At 42.7% G+C, this 20,190-nt stretch overlaps 1 protein-coding gene across 2 annotated transcripts in view; it reads left to right on the forward strand.

The window, feature by feature from the left end:
• Positions 1–20,190, forward strand: part of VIT (vitrin) — a 94,645-nt gene that overhangs the window by 55,197 nt on the left and 19,258 nt on the right. The window contains exons 7-11 of one of the 2 annotated variants that reach the window (XM_025045760.1): positions 3,223–3,414; positions 8,421–8,477; positions 12,940–12,984; positions 14,569–14,631; positions 18,298–18,445. In XM_025045760.1, the coding sequence (XP_024901528.1) occupies positions 3,223–3,414; positions 8,421–8,477; positions 12,940–12,984; positions 14,569–14,631; positions 18,298–18,445 (505 nt within the window). The remainder of the gene's footprint in view (positions 1–3,222; positions 3,415–8,420; positions 8,478–12,939; positions 12,985–14,568; positions 14,632–18,297; positions 18,446–20,190) is intronic. The other variant, XM_006910385.1, reaches the window with a different exon arrangement.

The raw sequence follows: 20,190 nt of genomic DNA on the forward strand, positions 1-20,190 counted from the left end.
GAAATTTAAATGCTGTTCCCCCAGGCAGTAAGCAACCACAGATGGGCAGCTGTTATGTGGCTAGAGCCTCAAGCTACTCTGAACTAAATAAAAATAGGTAAGTGTTGGGTTGTAGAAGTTAAAGCTGCGAAGGCACATGGCTGGCACGGCAATAAGAGAAGGGAAAGTAAATCTTTATTCAAGGCTGCTGAGCAAGAGTGTCGGGAAAATCCCCTTTGACCAGCTCACCCTGCCACAGAAGAAAATCAAGCCCGAGTTTATGGTATTAAGTTTGACTTGCCAGGGACCTTTTGCCCTCATTGCCTATACCCACCAAAGCCATCTCTTCCCTTTGTCTTGAGGGTAAGACTACTTCTACCAGAATGCTAGAGAGACCACTCTCTGATGGAATCCACATTCAGGAATCTTGAAGCTACTCATGACTTGGTTTCCCCTTTGTTTCCCTTTTGAAGAAAAAAGTATAGAATTTGGTATCAAACAAGTGTGAGCCCAGATCCTGGCTCTCTATCTATTATGTTTGTGACCTTAGACACATTTCTGGACCTCTTGGAAAATCTGTTTCTTATCTTAAAAATGGGGATACTTGCATCGACCTCTAGGATTGTGATTAAGGTTCAAATGCAAATGCTTATGTAAAAAAGGCCTTCATAGTATCTGGCACATAGTAGTTACTCAGTGAATATTAGATTTCCTGCCCTCACATGTAACTATGAGGTATGTAATGAGTTCGCATAGGACAAGCCTAGGAAACTAATACAGATGCTGGCATAACCCCCGTGGGATCCAGCAGGCATTTGTTCCCTCCTAGGACTGGGGCACTCTTCACTTTGGGGACCATTTTGTATCTCCTCCTGGCACAGACCCACGGTTCTGAAGACAGTCCCCAATGCCCACTGGGTAGGCACTTGCACTGGAGCTCAGAGCGAGTGAGTACATCAGTGAGAATAAACCTAATGAAGCATGTGCAGGACCTATACACTGCAAACTATAAGACATTATTAAAAGAAATTAAAGAAAACACAAAGGAATGGAAAGATATTCCATGTTTATGGATTGGAAGAATCAACATGGTTAAAATGACATTATTACACAAAGCAATATACAGATTTAATGCAATCCCTGTCAAAATCCCAAAGGCATTTTTTAAAGAAGTAGAACAAAAAATAATTGGATTTGTATAGAAGCACAAAAGACTCTGTATAGCCAAAAATAATCTTGAGAAAAAAGAACAAGGCTGGAGATATCACTCTGCCTTCAAATTATACTACAAAGAAACAATAATCAAAACAGCATGGTATTGGCATAAAAACAGACACAGAGTCCAGAAATAAACTCTCATATATATGGGCAAATAATTTTTGACAAAAGATCCAAAAACATATAATGGAGAAAGGAAAACCTCTTCAATAAAAGGTGCTGGGAAAATTGGAAAGCTACATGCAAAAGAATGAGATTAGACTGCTCTCTGTAACCATACATTGAAATTAACTCAAAATGGATCAAAGACTTGGTATATAAGACTTGAAACAAAAAATAGCGTAGAAGAAAACATAGATATTAAACTCGTGGACCTTGGATTTAGAGAGGATTTTGTGATTTTTGACTTCAAAGCAAGGGAAGTAAAAGCAAAAATAAATGAATATGACTATATCAAACTAAAAAGCTTCTGCAGAGCAAAAGAAACCATCAACAAGGCAGAGTCAATCATCTGAATGGGAAAAGATATTTGCAAACAATGCCTCTGATAAGGGTCTAATATCCAAAATATACAAAGAATTCATACAACTCAACAAAAAAACAAACAATCCCATTAAAAAATGCACAGAGATCCTGAACGCACACCTCTCCCAAGAAGACATACATACAAATGGCCAACAGACATATGAAAAGATGCTCATCCTCACTAGCTATTAGAGAAATGCAAATCGTTAGAATGGCTATTATTAACAAGACAAGTAATAGCAAGTGCTGGAGAGATTGTGGGGAAGAAGGAAACCTCATACACGGCTGGTGGGAATGTAAATTGGTACAGATAGTATGGAAAACAGTATGAAAATTCCTCAAAAAGTTAAAAATAGAATTACTATATGAACTAGCAATCTCTTTTCTGGATATTTACCCTCAAATTTAAAAACATTTATAAAGATATATGCATCCCAATGTTCCTAGTAGCATTATTCATTGTGGTCAAGACATGGAAACTGAAGTTCCCTACAATAGATGATTGGATAAAGAAGATGTGGTACATATATACAGTAGAATATTACTCAGCCATAAGAAAAGATGAAATACTGTCATTTGCAACAACATGGGTGGATCCTGAGATTATCATGCTAACTGAAATAAGTCAGACAAAAAGTTGAGAACCATGTGATTTCACTCATATGTGGAATATAAAATTGAAAGGAACAAATGAACAAGACAAACAAGCGGAGACTTGTGGACTCAGACAGCAGTTTAGTGGTTACCAGAGGGTAGGGGGAGAGGGGGAAGGTACATAGGGGTAGAGAGGATCAGACATATGGTGACAGAAGGAAATTTAACTTTGGGTGGTGAACACGCAATGCAAAACACATACGATGTATTATTGAATTGTACACTTGAAACCTACGTGATTTTATTAACCAATGACACTCCAATAAATTTAATTTAAAAATGTCTGAATATGAAAAAAATTATGGAAGCAATTTAAATCATCACACACAGATGAAGAGCATAGTTTAGAAGTAGAATCAACATGATCCTTACAATCTAATTCATTCTATTACTTCACTTTATAGATAAGGAAACTGGGGCCCAGAAGAATTAGTTGACTAGTCATGAGCCAACCCAAACTAGAAATCCAGAATATAGTCTCTAAAAGTGAATGCCTTGAAAGTATCTTCTCTCCCTAGACCAATGCTAATTGAAACAGCAAAAAAAGTATGTTCATGACCCTTCTAGTGTCTGGAAAATTAATTTGGCAATTAATCACTTTCTGCCTTGTCTATGTCGCTGCAGTTTGAACTGTCATTTAAGTACTTTATTGTTATTTATTCTTGTGTCTCTTTCGGCTTATTGCTCTATCTGGGTTGTACATTCCTTTGGGGCAGGTAGATTTCAGCCTCCACAGTGGCTGGCACAGGTCTTTGCTCATAACTAGTGTCCAATAAACATTTATTTCTTTCCTGAAGAGTCTGCCGGCTGTTTTGTAGGCCCCAGTGTAATTTCATTTTCTTACAGGTGAGACCACAAAAGCCTATCAGAATCCATCAGTTCCAGGGACAACTGCAGAGCCAGTCACCTTGATGCAGGTACCAGGGACCACCCTAGTAAAAGCCACCCACACCACCTTGCCAAAGCCATCCCTGTCTGCAGGTTCTACCACCAGCAGCCCCAGACTACAGCCCGTGGGCCACAGGAGCTGGGAACTGGGTAAGTAGGTAGGCTGTGTATTTCCACGTGCTAATAAAGTGGGAGATTGGGTTCTAAAGTAACAGCTCTGTCTGAATGCCTGTATGAAGTGCCCATCTTCCACCTTTTGAGTAAGGGGGGAATGCCTGACACCTGGGCCAGGGGTATGAGGTTGTGTCTTCCAAAATTTAAGCAGTAAACTTGAGCCCAATAATAATAATTCAAGACAAAGCCAAGAACTAAGCCAATCATGTAGATGGAGCTTAAAATAGATTCAATAATAGGACTGTTGTTACCATACTTTTGAAGATAGGGTATTATGTGAAACTTTCCCATTATGTAATCCCCATTTCTACAAAAGCTCAGTCGAATGAATAGTGGGTTTCTATATAAACACTGTTGAGTTTTAAGTGACAAATTACAAACTCCTGGAAGTCTTCAAATAGTAGAAACAAACAAAACCAAAAGAACCTTTAGCAAAAGCCAGAGAGCTAAAATTTTTAGTCCTTTTCTGATTGCTTTTTGTCTTACCACTTGTACCCGTTTCTTCAAACGTGTTTTAGGTTTTACCCAAGTCCAGTTTATGGAATTAATCTCTGTAATACACAACCTTAAGCACTCATCGATAATCCAGTCTCTAGTTTCTAAATAGCTTATATGTAAGCCGTCCTGGGCTAATAAGCACCCACCTCATTTCTAAAGGCCTTCTGGCAAGGGGCTGGAAGATTCCACAGCTGAATTGTCACTACTGTCTCAGCAATTTTTTTCTAAATATTTCCCACCTGGTGCCACTTTCTCCTTCAAGGAGAAAGTACCCAGGACTTGCTCTTTTCGGCCTCACTTCCATCTTCCAAACGTTACCGCCTCATAGCATGGCCTTCCTCTGCCCCCTCCTCCACCCCACATCAGAGCCCAGCTAGCTCTCTATCCATCTTTTTATTCACTATGCACTTTCAATATGCTGCACACTCTCCCGAGCATCTTTCAAATATGAGCCTATTAAACCCTCATAACAACCTTATCAAGTAGATACATTACTTTTCATTTGACTATTATATTGATGAGGAAACCAAGGAGTAGAGCAGTGAGGAAACTGACCCCAAGTCCCACAACTGAGCAGGAGCAGAGCTGGGATTCAAACACCAGCAGCCTGGTCCTCCTGTGACGCCCCTTGCAGGAGACACCCCTGACATAAACCAACATCCCAGGCACTAATGAAGAGTCACACGAGCAGGGCCTCACCCACTTTGACATGGATGTGTTGGCAAAATTAGAGAGTGGTGGACACAGCTCTTTCCCATTGCAATTAATAATAAATAATGACGGGATGTGCATAGCCCATGCTTTCCCTGTGCCAGGTGCCCTTCGAGCATTATTCTATTTAATCTTCCCAACGACCCTATGAAATAGAGATTTCTATTATTCCGTTCAATGAACCACTCCTAGAAGAAGCTGTGATATAAAATCCCTGAATAAAAATAGCATAAAAATAATTTCTGAAATACATCTCCCCGCCATCCTATTCTTGTTCAACTAAGGCGAATATAAACACAGACACACTATGCCTGACAGCGAAAGAGAAAATGGGAAGGATGCTGAATGACAGGGGTCTCACAAGAAGAAGTTTTCTTTTTTCTTAATTTCAGGCTCTTAACTTTTAGAGTCCTCGATTCTTCCAAAGATTTTCGAGTAGCCGAGTAAGTTGTTTGCTCCTGGTGTCTCCTTAGTGGACATCAATTTTTCACATAACTCATATAATTAAACATGTGGCATATTTACTTGGCTACACTGGGCACTTGGAAATTCTGTTGCAAGTTGGGCCTGTGCTTATAGAAAACCTCAAGCAACCTGAAGTAGTGGCTCCCAACCTGGCAAAGCTTCATTTTTCCTGGCCTGGGGACAGGGGCCTTGGACGACAGCCTCTCAGTCCATCAGTGTTCCCTCTTCATCCTCGTCCAGCACCCACGCCTATGCCGCCCCACAGACTGTTAGGCAAATACACCCAGAGCAAGCACTCCATGCAGCATGTACCGTAATTGCTAAGAAAGGAGCCAAACTGGGTGGGAGGAAGGGAAGAGGATTTTAAAAACTTGTGTGGCTACTCAAAGGATTTTCTGTAGGAAAGAAGAGAAGTGAAAATTGATGTGTGAATGCCTATGTCTTTTTTTAATAACAGCTTTATTGAGATACTTTTTGCATGCCATACAATTCACCCACTGAAAATGTGAATTCAGTGGTTTGTAGTGTGTTCACAGAGTTGTGCAACTACCACCACAATCAAATCCACAACATTGCGTCACTCCGAAAAGAGAACCTATATCCATTAAGTCACTCATAATGTCCCTTCCCTTCCCTCAGCCCTTGGTAACCACCAACCTACTTTCATGAATGCCTATTTTAATATATGGCTATAGGTATTCGCTGTGATATTTTCACTCAACTATGTTAAATAATATTTAATGCATAGGTAACTCCTTTTTTCTTCAAATGAGCTGAAAATATTCTGCCAATTATAAGAGAGTAACTCTCCTACTGCTGATAGACAAGTGAGTGGCTGTTATTGCATTTATCAAGAGTGTTTTTTTTCTCTTATATATGCGATTATAGTTAAAAGATTTTAGCAGTGGTTGTGGATGAGAGTATTCAAGTAACACCTAATTCATTGAGTCATTCAGCCAATATTTATTGAGTCCTGCTATGTGTCAAGCATCATTCTAGGATCCTGGGCTACATCGGTGAACACATTCCACCAAGATCCCTGCAGCAGGTCACTTCACCCTAGGACACCTGAGAAGTGTGTAGCTGGAACAGAGCAACCCGCATTTGGGGTCTATGAATCATCTTTGCTCCACAACGAGGTCAAGAGCTGCCTCTCAGACAGGACACAGGAACTTGGGAGAGTCCAGCAGAGAGTAGAAAAACAGTAGCAAGAAAAGACAGGGTCTCTCCTGGCCCATGAAGAGGAGCTGATCCAGGTGAAAGGACTCCAAGAAAGACAAGGCTGGATACTAAGGCCTCATCATGGCCCCTGAACTGACCCATAAATGTACAAAGCTATTAAGGAACAAGTCAAGGCTGGGAGTAGGGTGAGGGCACCAAGAGCCAGAATGGCAGAGACTTATGGGTCGAGCGAGGCTACTCTTCTTGGGAAAGGCCAAAGACTACCTCGGCACCCGCAGGAGCCAGGAGGCTGCAGAGCTGCATCTCAGGGCCAGAGTGGGCAGCCTGGAGAACCACATTCATAGATATGCTGAGGAAGATTCTGGAAAAGATGGAAAATCCCTCCAGGCCCAGCATTGTTTTCCTGGTTAGGCTCATTTTAAGAAAGGCCATGGCCGCCTCAGCTGATCTAACAGCTTGAATGTGTCCACGTGGAAGAGTAGACCAGGGAGGGGCGCAGAGCGCCGCCTAGTGGCAAGGCATGGTGATGGCTGATCATTCACTTTTCTACTCCACTCTGCCCTCTGACCTTGGGCAGCTAGGGAAGAGGAAGTGGTGAAACCTGGGACAGGAAGGAGATCAGCATCTATAACTGCCCATCCCTTCTTCATGCAATTTCCCTTCTCACCAACATTTAGTTCATCTCAGAAAGTTTTATTTCCTTAAGGTTTTTCTTAAAATCCGGTCTTACAAATAATAAGACAAACATTCCAAAAGAAAAATGCGTGAAGGTCATGACCAGGAAAGCAACAGTGGAAGAACTATAAATGGCCAAAAAATATAACGAGAGATGTCCAATCTCACCAGGAATAAAATAAATGCAAATTAAGCAATAAGATGTCAATTTTCACCAGTTTGCATTGGAAAGTGGTAATACACAGTTATGGAAAGTGTGTGGAGAATGACCCAGCATTTGCACTTATAAGAATACATCCTAAGGTAATTACCAGCCAAGGGTGAAAAGAAACCTGGACACAGATGTTGTTCCTAATAGAAAACTAAATGAAGATGATTTAATTGTCCATCACTGGAACAGTTAAAGCATTCTTGCTACTATACAGCTATTAAATTTTTGATGACTAGGTGCATTTACCAACAGGAGAGGACTGACCTGTGACAGACTATGAGGTCAAAGAAGCAGGCTACCAAACAGCGTGGGTGCCAATCTCATGTTTGTAATTGCATGCTGTACCTGAGAACGTTGCATAGGAAAGGGGTTAAAACACTATACACCAAAATTGTCTACTAGTATAGATTATATATTAAGATAGAGAGATTGCACTGTGGGTGATTTCTTACCATCCATAGTATATATTTTTATAGCAGGCACATGTTGTCTTTATAATCAGAGAGAAGATAAAGCTATTTTGAATTTGTGTCCAAGTAATGGAACAAAGACATAAGGAATAAAAAGTTGATGGTTGATAGAGAAACTGATGTTTTTCTATGACCTCTTATCTCTTCCCTTCCATGAAACTTGGTTTTTACCCTCAGCTGGTTTTCACGTGGCCCCCTATTTCCCCAAAGGGACTTTGCATCTCTCTTTACAGAATCTCCCTCCTCCCTTTTAAAACCTTGTTTCAGAGAAATTGCCCAATAAATAATGAATGCTGAAGTGTATTTGATTCTCTCACTGAGTAATTAAGGATAACCCATTGTGTACCTTTAAAAATGACTGAACATTAGTACTATTTGCATCAATACCATGTTAACACAGTTTAAGCAAATTGCTAAATGTTAAATGACATTTCTATTGAAGGATTACTTTGATCTCCTCAGGAGTGGCACAATTGAAGAGAATTATTTTAAGAGTAATGGAGTAGAAAGAAATATGGCACTTTAGTAAAAGATGTGAAATACAAGGGTTATTCTTACCTGGAATTTTCACTCAGTGTTTTGAGTTAAATCCCCACCCCCATCTTCACCCCCAACCAATTCAATGTCTCCTCCAGGGCAGGTCCAGACCGCCCAAAGAGAAAACATTACCTTGGTTCTGACCTTGGTAATGCCTTGTTAGGTTAGATCATGGAAAGAATGAGAACAGTTAGATTAAAATTCATGCTCTGACCAGTCAAATGTTATTACAGATCTCTGGTCCACCATCACCTACACAAGCAGCCAAAACAGCCCCCGCGGCAATCCAGGTAAGAACCTGAACTCACCTTTCTAGCTATTGATAAAGTTAAGCTTGTTTACATGGGGTTTGTCTTTCCAAAACCTTGCTATTTGATTTAGATTTGGACAGAGAGCATTAAACCAGTTATGCCAACAAAAAAATATTACTCAAGGGCCCAACTTGTAAGGAAACTTGTAAGCAAAGTAAGGAAGCTTTTAAATAAGCAAAGCTTTCAGTCATCATCGTTCCCTCGAGGCGATTTGTGAAGGTTGTGATAGAAATTCCTAAGAATTCAGTACCTAGGCTCTTACAAGCCTGAGAAGGGATACTCTCTGGGATTTATCCTTGAGGAACTCGGGTAAAAGAGAAATGTTTACCATTTCCCAGGAAAGGGCAGAACTGATTTCACTCCGGTACTTCTATGATATGGGGGATAGAAATACATTCTCTCTCCTCCAGGAATTCTGCTATGAATTATGACACTTTCTGTCTCCCTTTTCTACACTTCTATGTGCAACCCTTAAAGGTTTGTCCCAAGTACAGGGAGCGCAAAGGGATGAAGCAAATTCTCTTCTCTGTGATGCTGTTGAGACCTGCCATGATTAGAAAGGAAAAACAAGTGAGCTTAGATGCTTTCCACTAACTCTGGGCCCTGAGCCCGTAGACTTGATAGAAGTACACGATTCTCTTTGCAGCCACAGGGCACTAGGACGGGAGCCCAGACCTCCAAGGAGAAGAGTCAGGTTTTTCTTTTGCTGGGGGATACCTGTCTATTCTCCATATGTTAAAAGATTCCTAGAGACTGTAGGTTCTGTTTTGCTTTGATGACAGATCTGAGCAGGGGCTCCACAGGGACCCCTGGGTGGGACGAGCAGCTTCTACATGCTTCACAGTTGTACCTTTGCCAATATATATGCTGTTGTTCTGGGAAAAGGGCTTACAAATCAGATTGCTGGGCAGGGCAAGGACTCCAAGGCCACCTTAGGCCTTAGCAGGCCCATGGGCCTGTTCAGGCAGCCAAGCGTAGGCAGTCCTTCCCTCTCGTCCCCTTGGCCAGGATCTTTGCCTCCTCTGCAACCCCCAAAAGTAGAGCCAAGCACAGAGCTTGGCTGACTTTCAAGAAAAATCTGAACTAGGGGCACTTTTATCAGGGGGCAAAATAAGACTGCTGGTTGCCTGCAGATCAGCTGACCCCGTATAAGCCCCTCAGGTATCCAGAGGCAGGATGCTCTGGGAGCTGCTCTCCAGAAACCTGCTGGAGTGCATGTCAGCCTGGGAAGGCTGCCCACTGCTCAGCACCCCTGCTCTGCTGCACTGGCAAACACCGTCCCCCACACACGCTGCTGGCCTCTGTGGCTCAACGCCAGGTCACTCAAGTTTTCGAGACATCTCTTGGCTTTGTCTATTCTCACTGTGTCAAAGAGAATATTTCTGCCAGTCCAGATACCCGAGGGCTCTCTGCTTGAGAGGCCCCCCACCTGGGCAGCCTATGCACCCACCTGGCCCATCCCAGGACAAAGCACAAGCACCCACGCCTAGGGGGATGGTTGGTGACGAGGCATAGCACCTCATCTCCAGCTCTTGCTTTTCACTGCCCAACAACTCAAGGTTGCTTTCAGAATTTGACCACACTTCCTTTTTCTAACCTCATTACCTCTTTCTCTAGCTGTGAATGAGTCTCCGTTGCTTCTCCATTCTCTTCATGCTCCCAATAATTATACTCTGTCTCACTGACACACACCGATACTCCCAGCTCCTTTCTTATCCTCCGATCTGGCCCATTTCTGCTGCTCCTCTCTCTCTTCCATCATCACTGCAAGTTTGCTCTGAGCACCTGAGACCCTCCTACGAAGTGCCAGGGAGCCCTGGCCTGGGAGCCTCTCCTAGCCCAAGAGCGCTCAGACCTCAGCTATTCATGAAGCCCCCTTAGCACCTGCAGGTGGAGGGAAGACACCCACACACTGCACAAAAGCAGGCCCCACTGGCTCACCCCCGCCCCCACCGGGGCACTCTGAGTCGGGACAGGAGCCACCTGCGGCAGCATGGCTGCTCCTGCTGTGTTCCTAGGAGAGGTAGAGGTGGCGGGCTCCTGAGGATTTAAGTTAGAACTCGGTGACTTTTCCTCAGAACCATCCTTTTGCTGTCTGGCTTCATGGTGCCATGAGCTCTTTTTGATCAAATAGCTTCACTGGCCTGGAAACCTACCCACAGAGTTAATGTTTCCATGAGAAAAGGCTGCCAGGTCCCAAACAGATACCGCACCCCGAGTTTTGGAGGGTGACCCATTTGTAAAGCTGGGCCTGTCGATGCTTCGCGGTGTGATGGCTTGTGCCCAGGACCTCAGACTGTCCTGGGTGTTCTCCGACAGGCCTTGTGGAATGGGCTGCTGGCATGGCAACGGCATCAGCACAGCTGCAGCCGCTCTGAGTGCTTCCTGTTTCACTACAACAAGAGGAAGTTCTCCAAGGGAAACGTACAGCCCTCATGGCAGGCCAAGGGACGGGACCTGTGGAGATTCCCCTAACTGCCTCTCCAACGGCCACCTCCTAAAAACTGCAGCCCAGAGGGAGTCAGTGGGAAAAAACCAGGAAGCCGAAGGGCCATCTGTGCTTCTGTCCCATAAAACTTTAGAGCCTTAAGGCCAAGTGTTGCAACTCCTACTTCGGCCCCTTGCTGGTGACTTCCAGATGTACAGGGGACAGAAGGAACTGTGTAACCAGTGCAAAGATCAGCACCGAGGCCTCAGAGCAGGGATGGTGCTGGGTCCTCACATTACAGGTCGTGTGCCAGGTGGTGTGCTCTCCGGCGGCCTAACAAAGAACCCGAGACGCTAAAGCCACAACAGCTCCTCATGTGTGATAAACGGAGGTTTAGTGCAGGCTCTGGAGCCTGCTTGCTGAGCGGCAAGTTTAGCTCTGCCACTCCCTGTGCATCAGTTTGCTCACTTGTGAAAATGGGATCATAGTTGTACCTAACTCCCAGGGTTACTGTGACTTAACCTTGTAAAGTGCTTGGTCAGCCCCTGACCCTAAGCACGCTCTCAGGAATTGTGAATGGTTTCTACATTTTCACTATGAAAATCATTCAGAACCAATAATTCTCTTAGACACTGACTGTATCTATGAGATGTCTAAGCAAAGATTGTCACAAAAATAATTCTCTGTATTTTAGGAGTGCCTTGTACTTTCAGAGTGATTCTGGACTCATTTACTGCCATGTAAGGCAGGGCAGGACAAGACTTAGGACCTCAGTTTCACAGAGGAGAAAATTTAAGATCAGGGCAGGTAGACAAGCTCCCCGAGCCCCCAGCTAGTGTTTGGTCGACACAGGACAGGTCTTCTAACTTCTTTTTTTTTTTTTTCCACACCACCCATTACTCCTCAACACCAAATTTACGTTTTTCTCATTACTACCAAGTCCAAAAACACCAAGTCTCAGCTGACCAAATACTTTTTTGGCCCTCGGCTTTTGGTTAAAAGTGATTTGTTTCAAACTTGTTCCAACAAATTCAAGTGGCATGAATTTGTTTTTGGGACAGGAGTACGAGGCTTGGAAACTCCTGATGTCAGGGAATTGTCTGTCTCCCGCTAAAGTATTAGAGCACCCAGTATTCTAATTTCTTCATAACATTCAGGGGTGCTGAAAGCCTTGGGCAAAAACCGAGATGTTAACCAGGACCTTTTTGTAGAAAAAGGGCAAAGTTCATATTTTTACCAGTAGGTGGCAATAGAGATATAAGTTAAAGAAGAAGGTTTAAACATAAATCATAAATATTTTGAACTTGGCAATCATCTCACCCAATCTGCTAATGTTATTCACAAAGGAATTCAGGTACACAGAGGGCACGTGACTTGTTCAAGGTCATATATCTGGTTATTCGCTGAGCTAAATTAAACTTAGCTCTCACCATTAAACAGAATGATACTGGGCACATATTGGGTGCTTAATAAGTGTGGATGGATGGATGGATGGATGGATGGATGGATGGATGGATGGATGGGTGGATGAACGAATGGGTGAATAGAGGGATGGATAAAGATTTCAGATCAATACATTGAAAAATTTTCTCAAAGTCTCAATAGTCCAAGAAAGAATGCACTACTTTGTGTATGCAATGAGTTCCCTGTCTCTGGAGGTATTCAAGCACTAGCCACCCCCTCACTTTGGTAGGGATGTTGTAGAAGCATGCTTGGAGGTTTGTTTAGATTGAACAACCTTTTAAGGTCCCTTGAATACCAGGATTTATATTATTCCATGATTTCAGTGCACAGTGAATGAAAGAAAAAGGCAAAATGTTTTTTTCTTTGGCTTTAAGACTTTTAAAAATAAAATCCCACACATTTCAGGTTGCTTCATCCATAAGTATGGTCCCCTGCCCCTTTACTGAACTTTCTGCCACAAATGAAAAATATTATCATCCTGGGAGTTCACTTGAGAGCCTCTGCTGGTTTCATCTAAATAACACGTTTCTTTTTAATTTTGAAAATCAGGGGAAACAGACTTGTGGAAACCTGGATCAGTCCTTTTAGACGCAGGTAATTATACAGCCTAACCTCCTCACCCGACAAGCCCACGAGTCACAGGATTACAGAACTAGGGGGAGTTTAATAATCCAGATGGGGGTGCAGAGGCCAAGTTCATAGAGAGCAGGCTTTCTTAGGGTTTTTGCCTCCCACAACTGGGTCTAACAACCATGCACAGGGCACCTGGGAACTCCCACAGGGAGGCTTGGGGTAAGGGACAACACTGGATAACAACAAGGAAAAGCAAATTGTGAAGACACAGGGCCAGAGGGAGTGAGTTCTCTGCCCCCACAGTGGGTCGAGACCCTGTTCCGTCTAGAGAGGCTTTGATTTCCTTCTATTTCCCCCTCTTTTGCAAATGGGATTCAGGTTTTCCCTTCACCTGAATGAGTGCTGTTTGCTGTTTACTGTGCTAAGTATATAAAACTCCAATAGTAAACATGGCCTTTTGGCTCTTGGTGTCAGGGCAGATTTTACTGGGAGGCGAGAGACAGAAGTAGAGGACGAGACCTGGCCTCTGGACTTGCGTTTCTTCCCCTCCCTCCAACATGGAGACTTAGGCAGTTTTCCAAGAGGCTCCTGGCTGAGAAATGCCATTAGACACCCAAAGTGAATTTTTAAAATAATGTGAGGAAGTGGTTTGAGCAAGCTGACCTTTAATGAGGAGACGAAATCATGGGTTTTGCAAACTGGAAAAACTAACAAGCCAGGAGAAAGCTCAGTATAGATCAGGGCCCCCAGCACCTTCCTCCACTGCCGGAGACTGTCGGAGGCCATTTCTGGGCATCCTGAAAACGGGAGACTTACTTCCAGTTCTGCAAGTTTCCCTCTGCATGCAAAACTCATCAAGCTTACAAGCCAAAAGGATTCTTCTTTATTGTCTTTAATTCCTTAAATGATGTATTTGTGATCTTGCCTCTTATGTAAATGGCTTCTAAAGAAAACCCCTTGGCTGAAATTCAGCTCACACACTCAGCCTCCTAAGGTACAAAACTCCTCTGCATCTTTTCCTCTAATTTCAGAGGGGTTGCGTTTTAGACCCTCTTATTTGTTTGAGTTACTCGTATCTTCTCCCTTCCCCTCTAGCCTACATCCAACCCCATTAGATTGTCCTCCTTGTGCCCCACTAATCTTTGTTCACTGACTCAATCACCAAATGTTAACTGAGGACCTACATGTAGTGGGCACAGTGTAAGTTTATATGATGAGTGAGGTACATGCCCTGACCTCGAGATTTTCAGAATTTTACAGAGGGATAAATTGCGCTGGCAGAGTGCTTCAAGTTTTCAGATAAAGAAACTGAGACTCAAATAGAATAAGTTAAAAGGCATTATGGGACAGAACTCAAGTCTTCTGATTTCAACCCTCCTCCCCCCCGCCCCCCGAGCACTAGCTGAGTACTGTCTTTAGTAGACTGTCAGTAAATATTAATTTACTCTTATCTCTTAAGATGGGGGTGGTGTGGAATTGAGCATAGTTAACAGTAAGCCAAGCCCTCTGAGCTGGTTGTGAATATCCATTATGTCCCCATCCCCAGAGTAAGGCCAGATGCTTCCTGTTCTTGTAAGTCACCAAAAGTGTTACTGCTCTTTCCAGGATTTGTTCCAAAAGAAGAATTAAGCACACAGTCTTTGGAACCAATATCCCAGGGAGATCCAAGTAAGTTAATTGACAACTAGAAACCCAGAGTGGCTTTGACATCTGATCTGCTTTCTCCCTTCTCTACCCACTCACTCCCACCCAAACCCGCCTCTTTTTCACCCTGGATCTATTTATCTCCTCTCTCTGTCATTTTGTTCTAAGGGGAAAGGGAAGCTTTTGAAGGATTTAAACTCTCTGTGTGCATGAGGGGGAGAGGATCAGATTTTGAAATCATCACTATGACAACAGGGTGGGATGGAATGGGGAAACAAGAGTGGATGAAGAGCCTGGCTGACCAGGAGGGACACTGGTCCAGTGGAGATGATGATAGACAGAGCTCAGAGTTGGAAGTGGAAATGGAGAGAATGAGGCAGATTCAAAAGATATAAAGATAGAAAAATCTAGAGGTTTGGAGGTGGAGGTGCAAGAGAGGGAGCAGTTAAAGGTGATTTGAGCAACTGGGGTAGATGCTACTGCTATGAGGACCACTGAGAACGGAACAGGTTGGGGCAAGGAGATCACTTATGTCTATCATCATCTGCAAGACATTCAGTTTAACAGAGAGTTGACTACCCAGATCTGACATTCAGAAGGAAGGAACAGCCCAGCCAGACATTTAGAATTGGAAGGTGATGATCTATGGTTCAAAATCAAGGCTATGAGGACAGAAAATGTGACAGCATAGAGTAAAAAGAAATAGAGGGCTTAAACCTGATGAATTTTAACACTAAATAGAGCTGGAGGAGAAGCCACCTGAGGATACCAGAAAAGAGGCACCAGAGAAAAGGAGCAATACCAGGAGGGAGGGAGAGTAAGGTGTGCAAGCCAAGGAGAGCATTTGCAAATTTCCTCAGAAAGTTGCTACAAGTCAGCCACCAATGGGCTGTGAGCCTCAACGCTGCTGCATATGAGAATCACCTGAAGATATTTTTAAAGATTAAAGATGCCCAATTCCTGCCTCATACCCACTTGAACCACTCTCTCTAGATCTTGCTACTCAAAGTATTGTCTGGGGACCAGAAGTATCGATGTCACTTGGGAGCCCATTAGGAATGCAGAATCTCAGGCTCCACCTCGGACATACTGAATCAAGCTAAGTCTTTGCACATTAACCCTTGAGAAGCACAGCCCAGAGTGATTCTCATGCATCTATATTTGTTGAAACTGCATAAATGACTGATACTTAACCAGGGTTAAGAAACACTGGCCTAATGTACTGACCAACACGAAGCATTAATCTATAAAATTGTACCTTGCTGGAGAAAACCAAAACAACTAAGAAAATTGGTAGATTGATTCCTGAAGACAATATAGCTTGTCTTTTCTTCCTCATCCTCCAACCTCTATCTTCTATGACCATAATAAATCACTCATTCTAAACATTTCATAACCTAATCCTCCTCTTCAGTTGACATTGTCATCTTCAGATCAGCATGTTGTTATTCCAATATTAAAAAGCCGCTTGGTCTCAGTGAGCACATGCTCTGAGACAGAACCATTGTCATTAAAACATTCTGGGGAAAAGGAGAACAGAGGCCACCCCAATAACAGCCATTAGGCTAGTGAGTGAAGAGAAGCAAATAGAAAACCACCTCACTTTCTTAAAACCTACCTATAAAATGAACATGCCCATCCTGAACACATTTCAAGATGTAAGAAATAAATAAGGAAGAAAACAATGGTCCAAGAAGAACCAAAACAGAGACTACAAAATCTATGTATTCCACTCTATTCATTTTAAAAGAAAGTCCCCTTTGGCCTTTAATCTAATTAAGTTATTCCCCCCAAAAGTGCTCATTTAAAAAGGCATATTAAACTACTCTGCTGGCATCTGGAAGGAAAACCCCTCTTCAGAAGTGCTTCTCAAACGTTAATGTGCACATGAATCACCTGGAGATCTTGCTAAGATGTAAGTCTGATTCTGTACGTCTGGGTGGAGCCTGAGAGTCACATTTCCAGCAAACCCTAGGTGCCAGTGGGCAGCAAGCCCTAAAGAACACCACTGCCACCTGCTGGTAATAATTAACATTGCAAGCCTGACTCTAGGAAAAAAGGAACTAGCCGTTTGGGGTACAACCTCCTGACAAGACATAAGCAGTTCTGCTTCTCTTTTGCTTTATCCCAGCCTTTAGCGACATCTTTCAACTCCACTTCTTGATTTATTTGCTTTCTCCAATCCTTATCTCAAGGATCATCCTTGGGCATGGGCAGTTTGGGGGCAGGAAGGACAGGAGAAACCAGCTGAACAGGAAGAGTCACTGCCCAGACAGACAGGAAGTAAAAGTCTGCAAGATCAGCTAATGAGCCAATGCACTAACTCCAGATGGAGTGGAGTTAGCCAAGCCCAGAGAGGTCCCTGTCATAGCCACTTCTCTGGTTTTGATTGCCACGAACCACTGCAAGATAGTAAAGCATATTCTCAGATATAACTTTTTTCCTTAATCTGCCAATTCTGTAGTTTCACTCCTTAATAAATATTGCTCAACAATCCTGCTTAAAACTGTGTCAATTCATGTCCATTTCTTGCTTTCATTTTTAAAAAACACCCTCACTGCCTGCAGTGGTTCTCCTTCTGCAGAATGGGAAGACTTCATCCCGTGGAAGCAAGGCAACATGCAATGTAGGGAACAGAAACTGCAGAGCGCGCTTGGGTGGTCATGCAGCACTTAGAGATCCATGCTTGTCCTGGCAGCTGCATCCCCCGCCCACAAAGGGCAGCCCAAATGACCTCTTGAATGCACAAGCCCAGAAATTCCTAACTTTACTCACTTTCCCCCACCCCGCCACAGAACTCTGTTTTGAAATATTTTGTCTCCCAAATTACAGTTGTTAAATAATTCATTCCTCAATTTTTATTAATCAAAGGGCTATATACCTCCCAATAAGAACTTCTGATCAGCATTGAATTGGTTTTATCCTACTGAAATGATATCATTTCAGACGAGAGCAAAGAAGACAACCACTTCTATTAGTTTATGTAGTTTTCCTTCAATTCCTATTAGTGTTTGAAAAGTTAAAAATAGCTTGCAGACCCACTATCCTCCCCACCTCCATCATAACCAGAGATACTAACCAGAATTGATCTAGTCGTTATCATGACTAAAAGAAAGGAGGGGGGAATATAAGATAGCTACAAACATATCTGTAAATATATGTGGATAATTTCTATAGTTGCTTCAGCCAGAGAAGTGAAGGAGAGAAGATTGGTATCAATTTCTCATTCTACAAACCTTGCCCCTCAGCATTGGACTTAAAGATTCTTTCACACCTCTATAAAGACTCAACACATGATTCTAACGAGTTAGAATGAGAGTGAAGACCATAGCTCCTGAGACTCAATCTTAGTGAATTTCCACATCAGAGTGTCTGCCCTTATGTGGTCTGAGCCTGGGAAACCATTCTGAGGACTTTCCCAAACTTGACCGGGAAATCTATAACTCTGGCTGATGCAGAGAATGCTGAAACAGTTATGGTGATAAGTACTAACCCAAGTGTCTAGGACCTTGATGCCCAGCAAAAATCTGTTATGGATGTAAATAAATGAATACTCCCTGCATCTTACTACTTCTTTTCACTTTCTTTCCATTCGAATCTCAGGGGGCTCTGGTAGAGAAAGAGGGGAGAAGATGCACAGGTGAATTCAATGAGAAGTAACCAGAATAACAGCCCCTTTCCATTCCTCAGACTGCAAAGTTGACTTGTCGTTTTTAATGGATGGGAGTGCAAGCATTGGCAAACGCCGATTCCGAATCCAGAAGCAGTTCCTGGCTGACATTGCGCAAGCTCTTGACATTGGCCCTGCTGGTCCACTGATGGGTGTTGTTCAGTATAGGTAAGTGCCATTCTGATCAGAAACCAGGTGATACCATACACTTAATTTTGTGCCACAAATAATACCAACACATCCTAGGGCACAAATTCATTCTCTTCCCTAATATAAATGAAAATGAAAGAAACCGAAGCAGTCCAGATGCCATTTAAGAAATCTGAGACAAGAAAAGAACAGGTTAATAAACACCTGTAAGTAAATGGCATTTGCACTTGTGATTAGTAGAGAACATATTCATTTAGGAATTAGGACTCTGGGTTCAAGTCTTAGCTCAGCTGTGTGACCTTGAGCTAGGCCTTCACCTCTCTCATTATCAGTTTCCTCAACTGTAGATCAAGGTAGATCCCTTTCAACCCTGACTATTAGAGCATTTGTCTGAGTGGCTGTACCCTGTCTCTCACCTATCCACCTAAAGGTAAGATGCCTAGACAACACGATGCTTTAGGTTAAACGTTCTCTTTCAACAGATACCTTAGGCCTTTGCACTGGAACTGGAAAAGCTCACCAGGCAATGGGGAGACAGAGTGGGAAGGGGGCTAGTCTCCATCACTTGGCTGAGCACCCAGGTGACTGTCCCCAATTCATTTTGTTATTTTAGTTGGGGTAGAAATCGAGGGTGCATATCAGCAACCAATCTCAACCTTTTCTCTTATTTGGGCTAATAAGTCAACCTTATTTCAAATATGAATAGATTTCACCCTAAAACAGATATACAGATATGGACAGATAATAAGCAAACAATGAAAAGACAAAGCAAGTACAAATCTTAAATAATAAGACAACGTTTGACCAAGAACCATTAAGGGCAGGATAATTACCTCACTTTCCACAAAGGACAGTTGGACACAACATGACACCCCCACCTCCCCCACCCCCATAGACCTTCAGCTAAACCTTAGAAGTGGAAACTGGCGTAGACCTTAGTGCCTCTGCTCAGAAGCGACAATCACAGCTTATTTGTTCCTCCTGAAAACTAAAAACATGCATATCTGACAACATCCAGGGGGTCCCCAGACCCTTCAAACACTTCCTGTGGATTTCTCAGAGCAGTATTATAACTCAGGTTGTTATATCAGAGACACTGGAATATTAATTTTTGAGCTGTCAAAAGAAATAAACAAAAATCCTCTCTTTTCATAAGAACATGTAACATTTGTATTTTTAGAATTAAATTCCAATAATACATTTAATACTATCTTCTATGCCTGTGAAGAAAAATTAGTAGATGAGTTAACTGGCATTTGTATATAGTTAGAGTCAAATATATGAAAATAACCAATTGCTACAAATGCCAACTCTCAATGTCAAATGATCTGTCTTGAGGATTTTACCTTGAAATAGAAAAAGGGTTTTGGTCATTGTTTTCTTGTTTTCAAAATGTCAACCTATTTTCATTCCTATGTCGCTTTTTAAAGATAGCAAATGGATAGCAGGCTTCTCTAGGGAGGAAATGTAAGAATTTTAGTGCCAGATGTCCCTCAATTTAATTGGGGGGTCCAAAGCTTGGTGTGCCATCTTGCATTAAAAATAGCTGCTTTTAAAGCTGCGTATACAAAAGTTTATAGCATAATATGAAAATAAGGTGATCAATATGTCAAGGGAAAGAAAAATGGCAGCAGAATAGTGTCGTGTGCTGATGAGAACACGGACGAAAGAACAAATGTAGCTGGGAAGGAGAAACCATTCAAGAAAGACCCCTCCCCAGAAAAACCTTTCCCCCACGCTTTTCTAACGTGACCACCATTAGC

This window comes from Pteropus alecto, unplaced genomic scaffold (genome assembly GCF_000325575.1).
Source record: "Pteropus alecto unplaced genomic scaffold, ASM32557v1 scaffold61, whole genome shotgun sequence".
Classification (NCBI taxonomy): domain Eukaryota; kingdom Metazoa; phylum Chordata; class Mammalia; order Chiroptera; family Pteropodidae; genus Pteropus; species Pteropus alecto.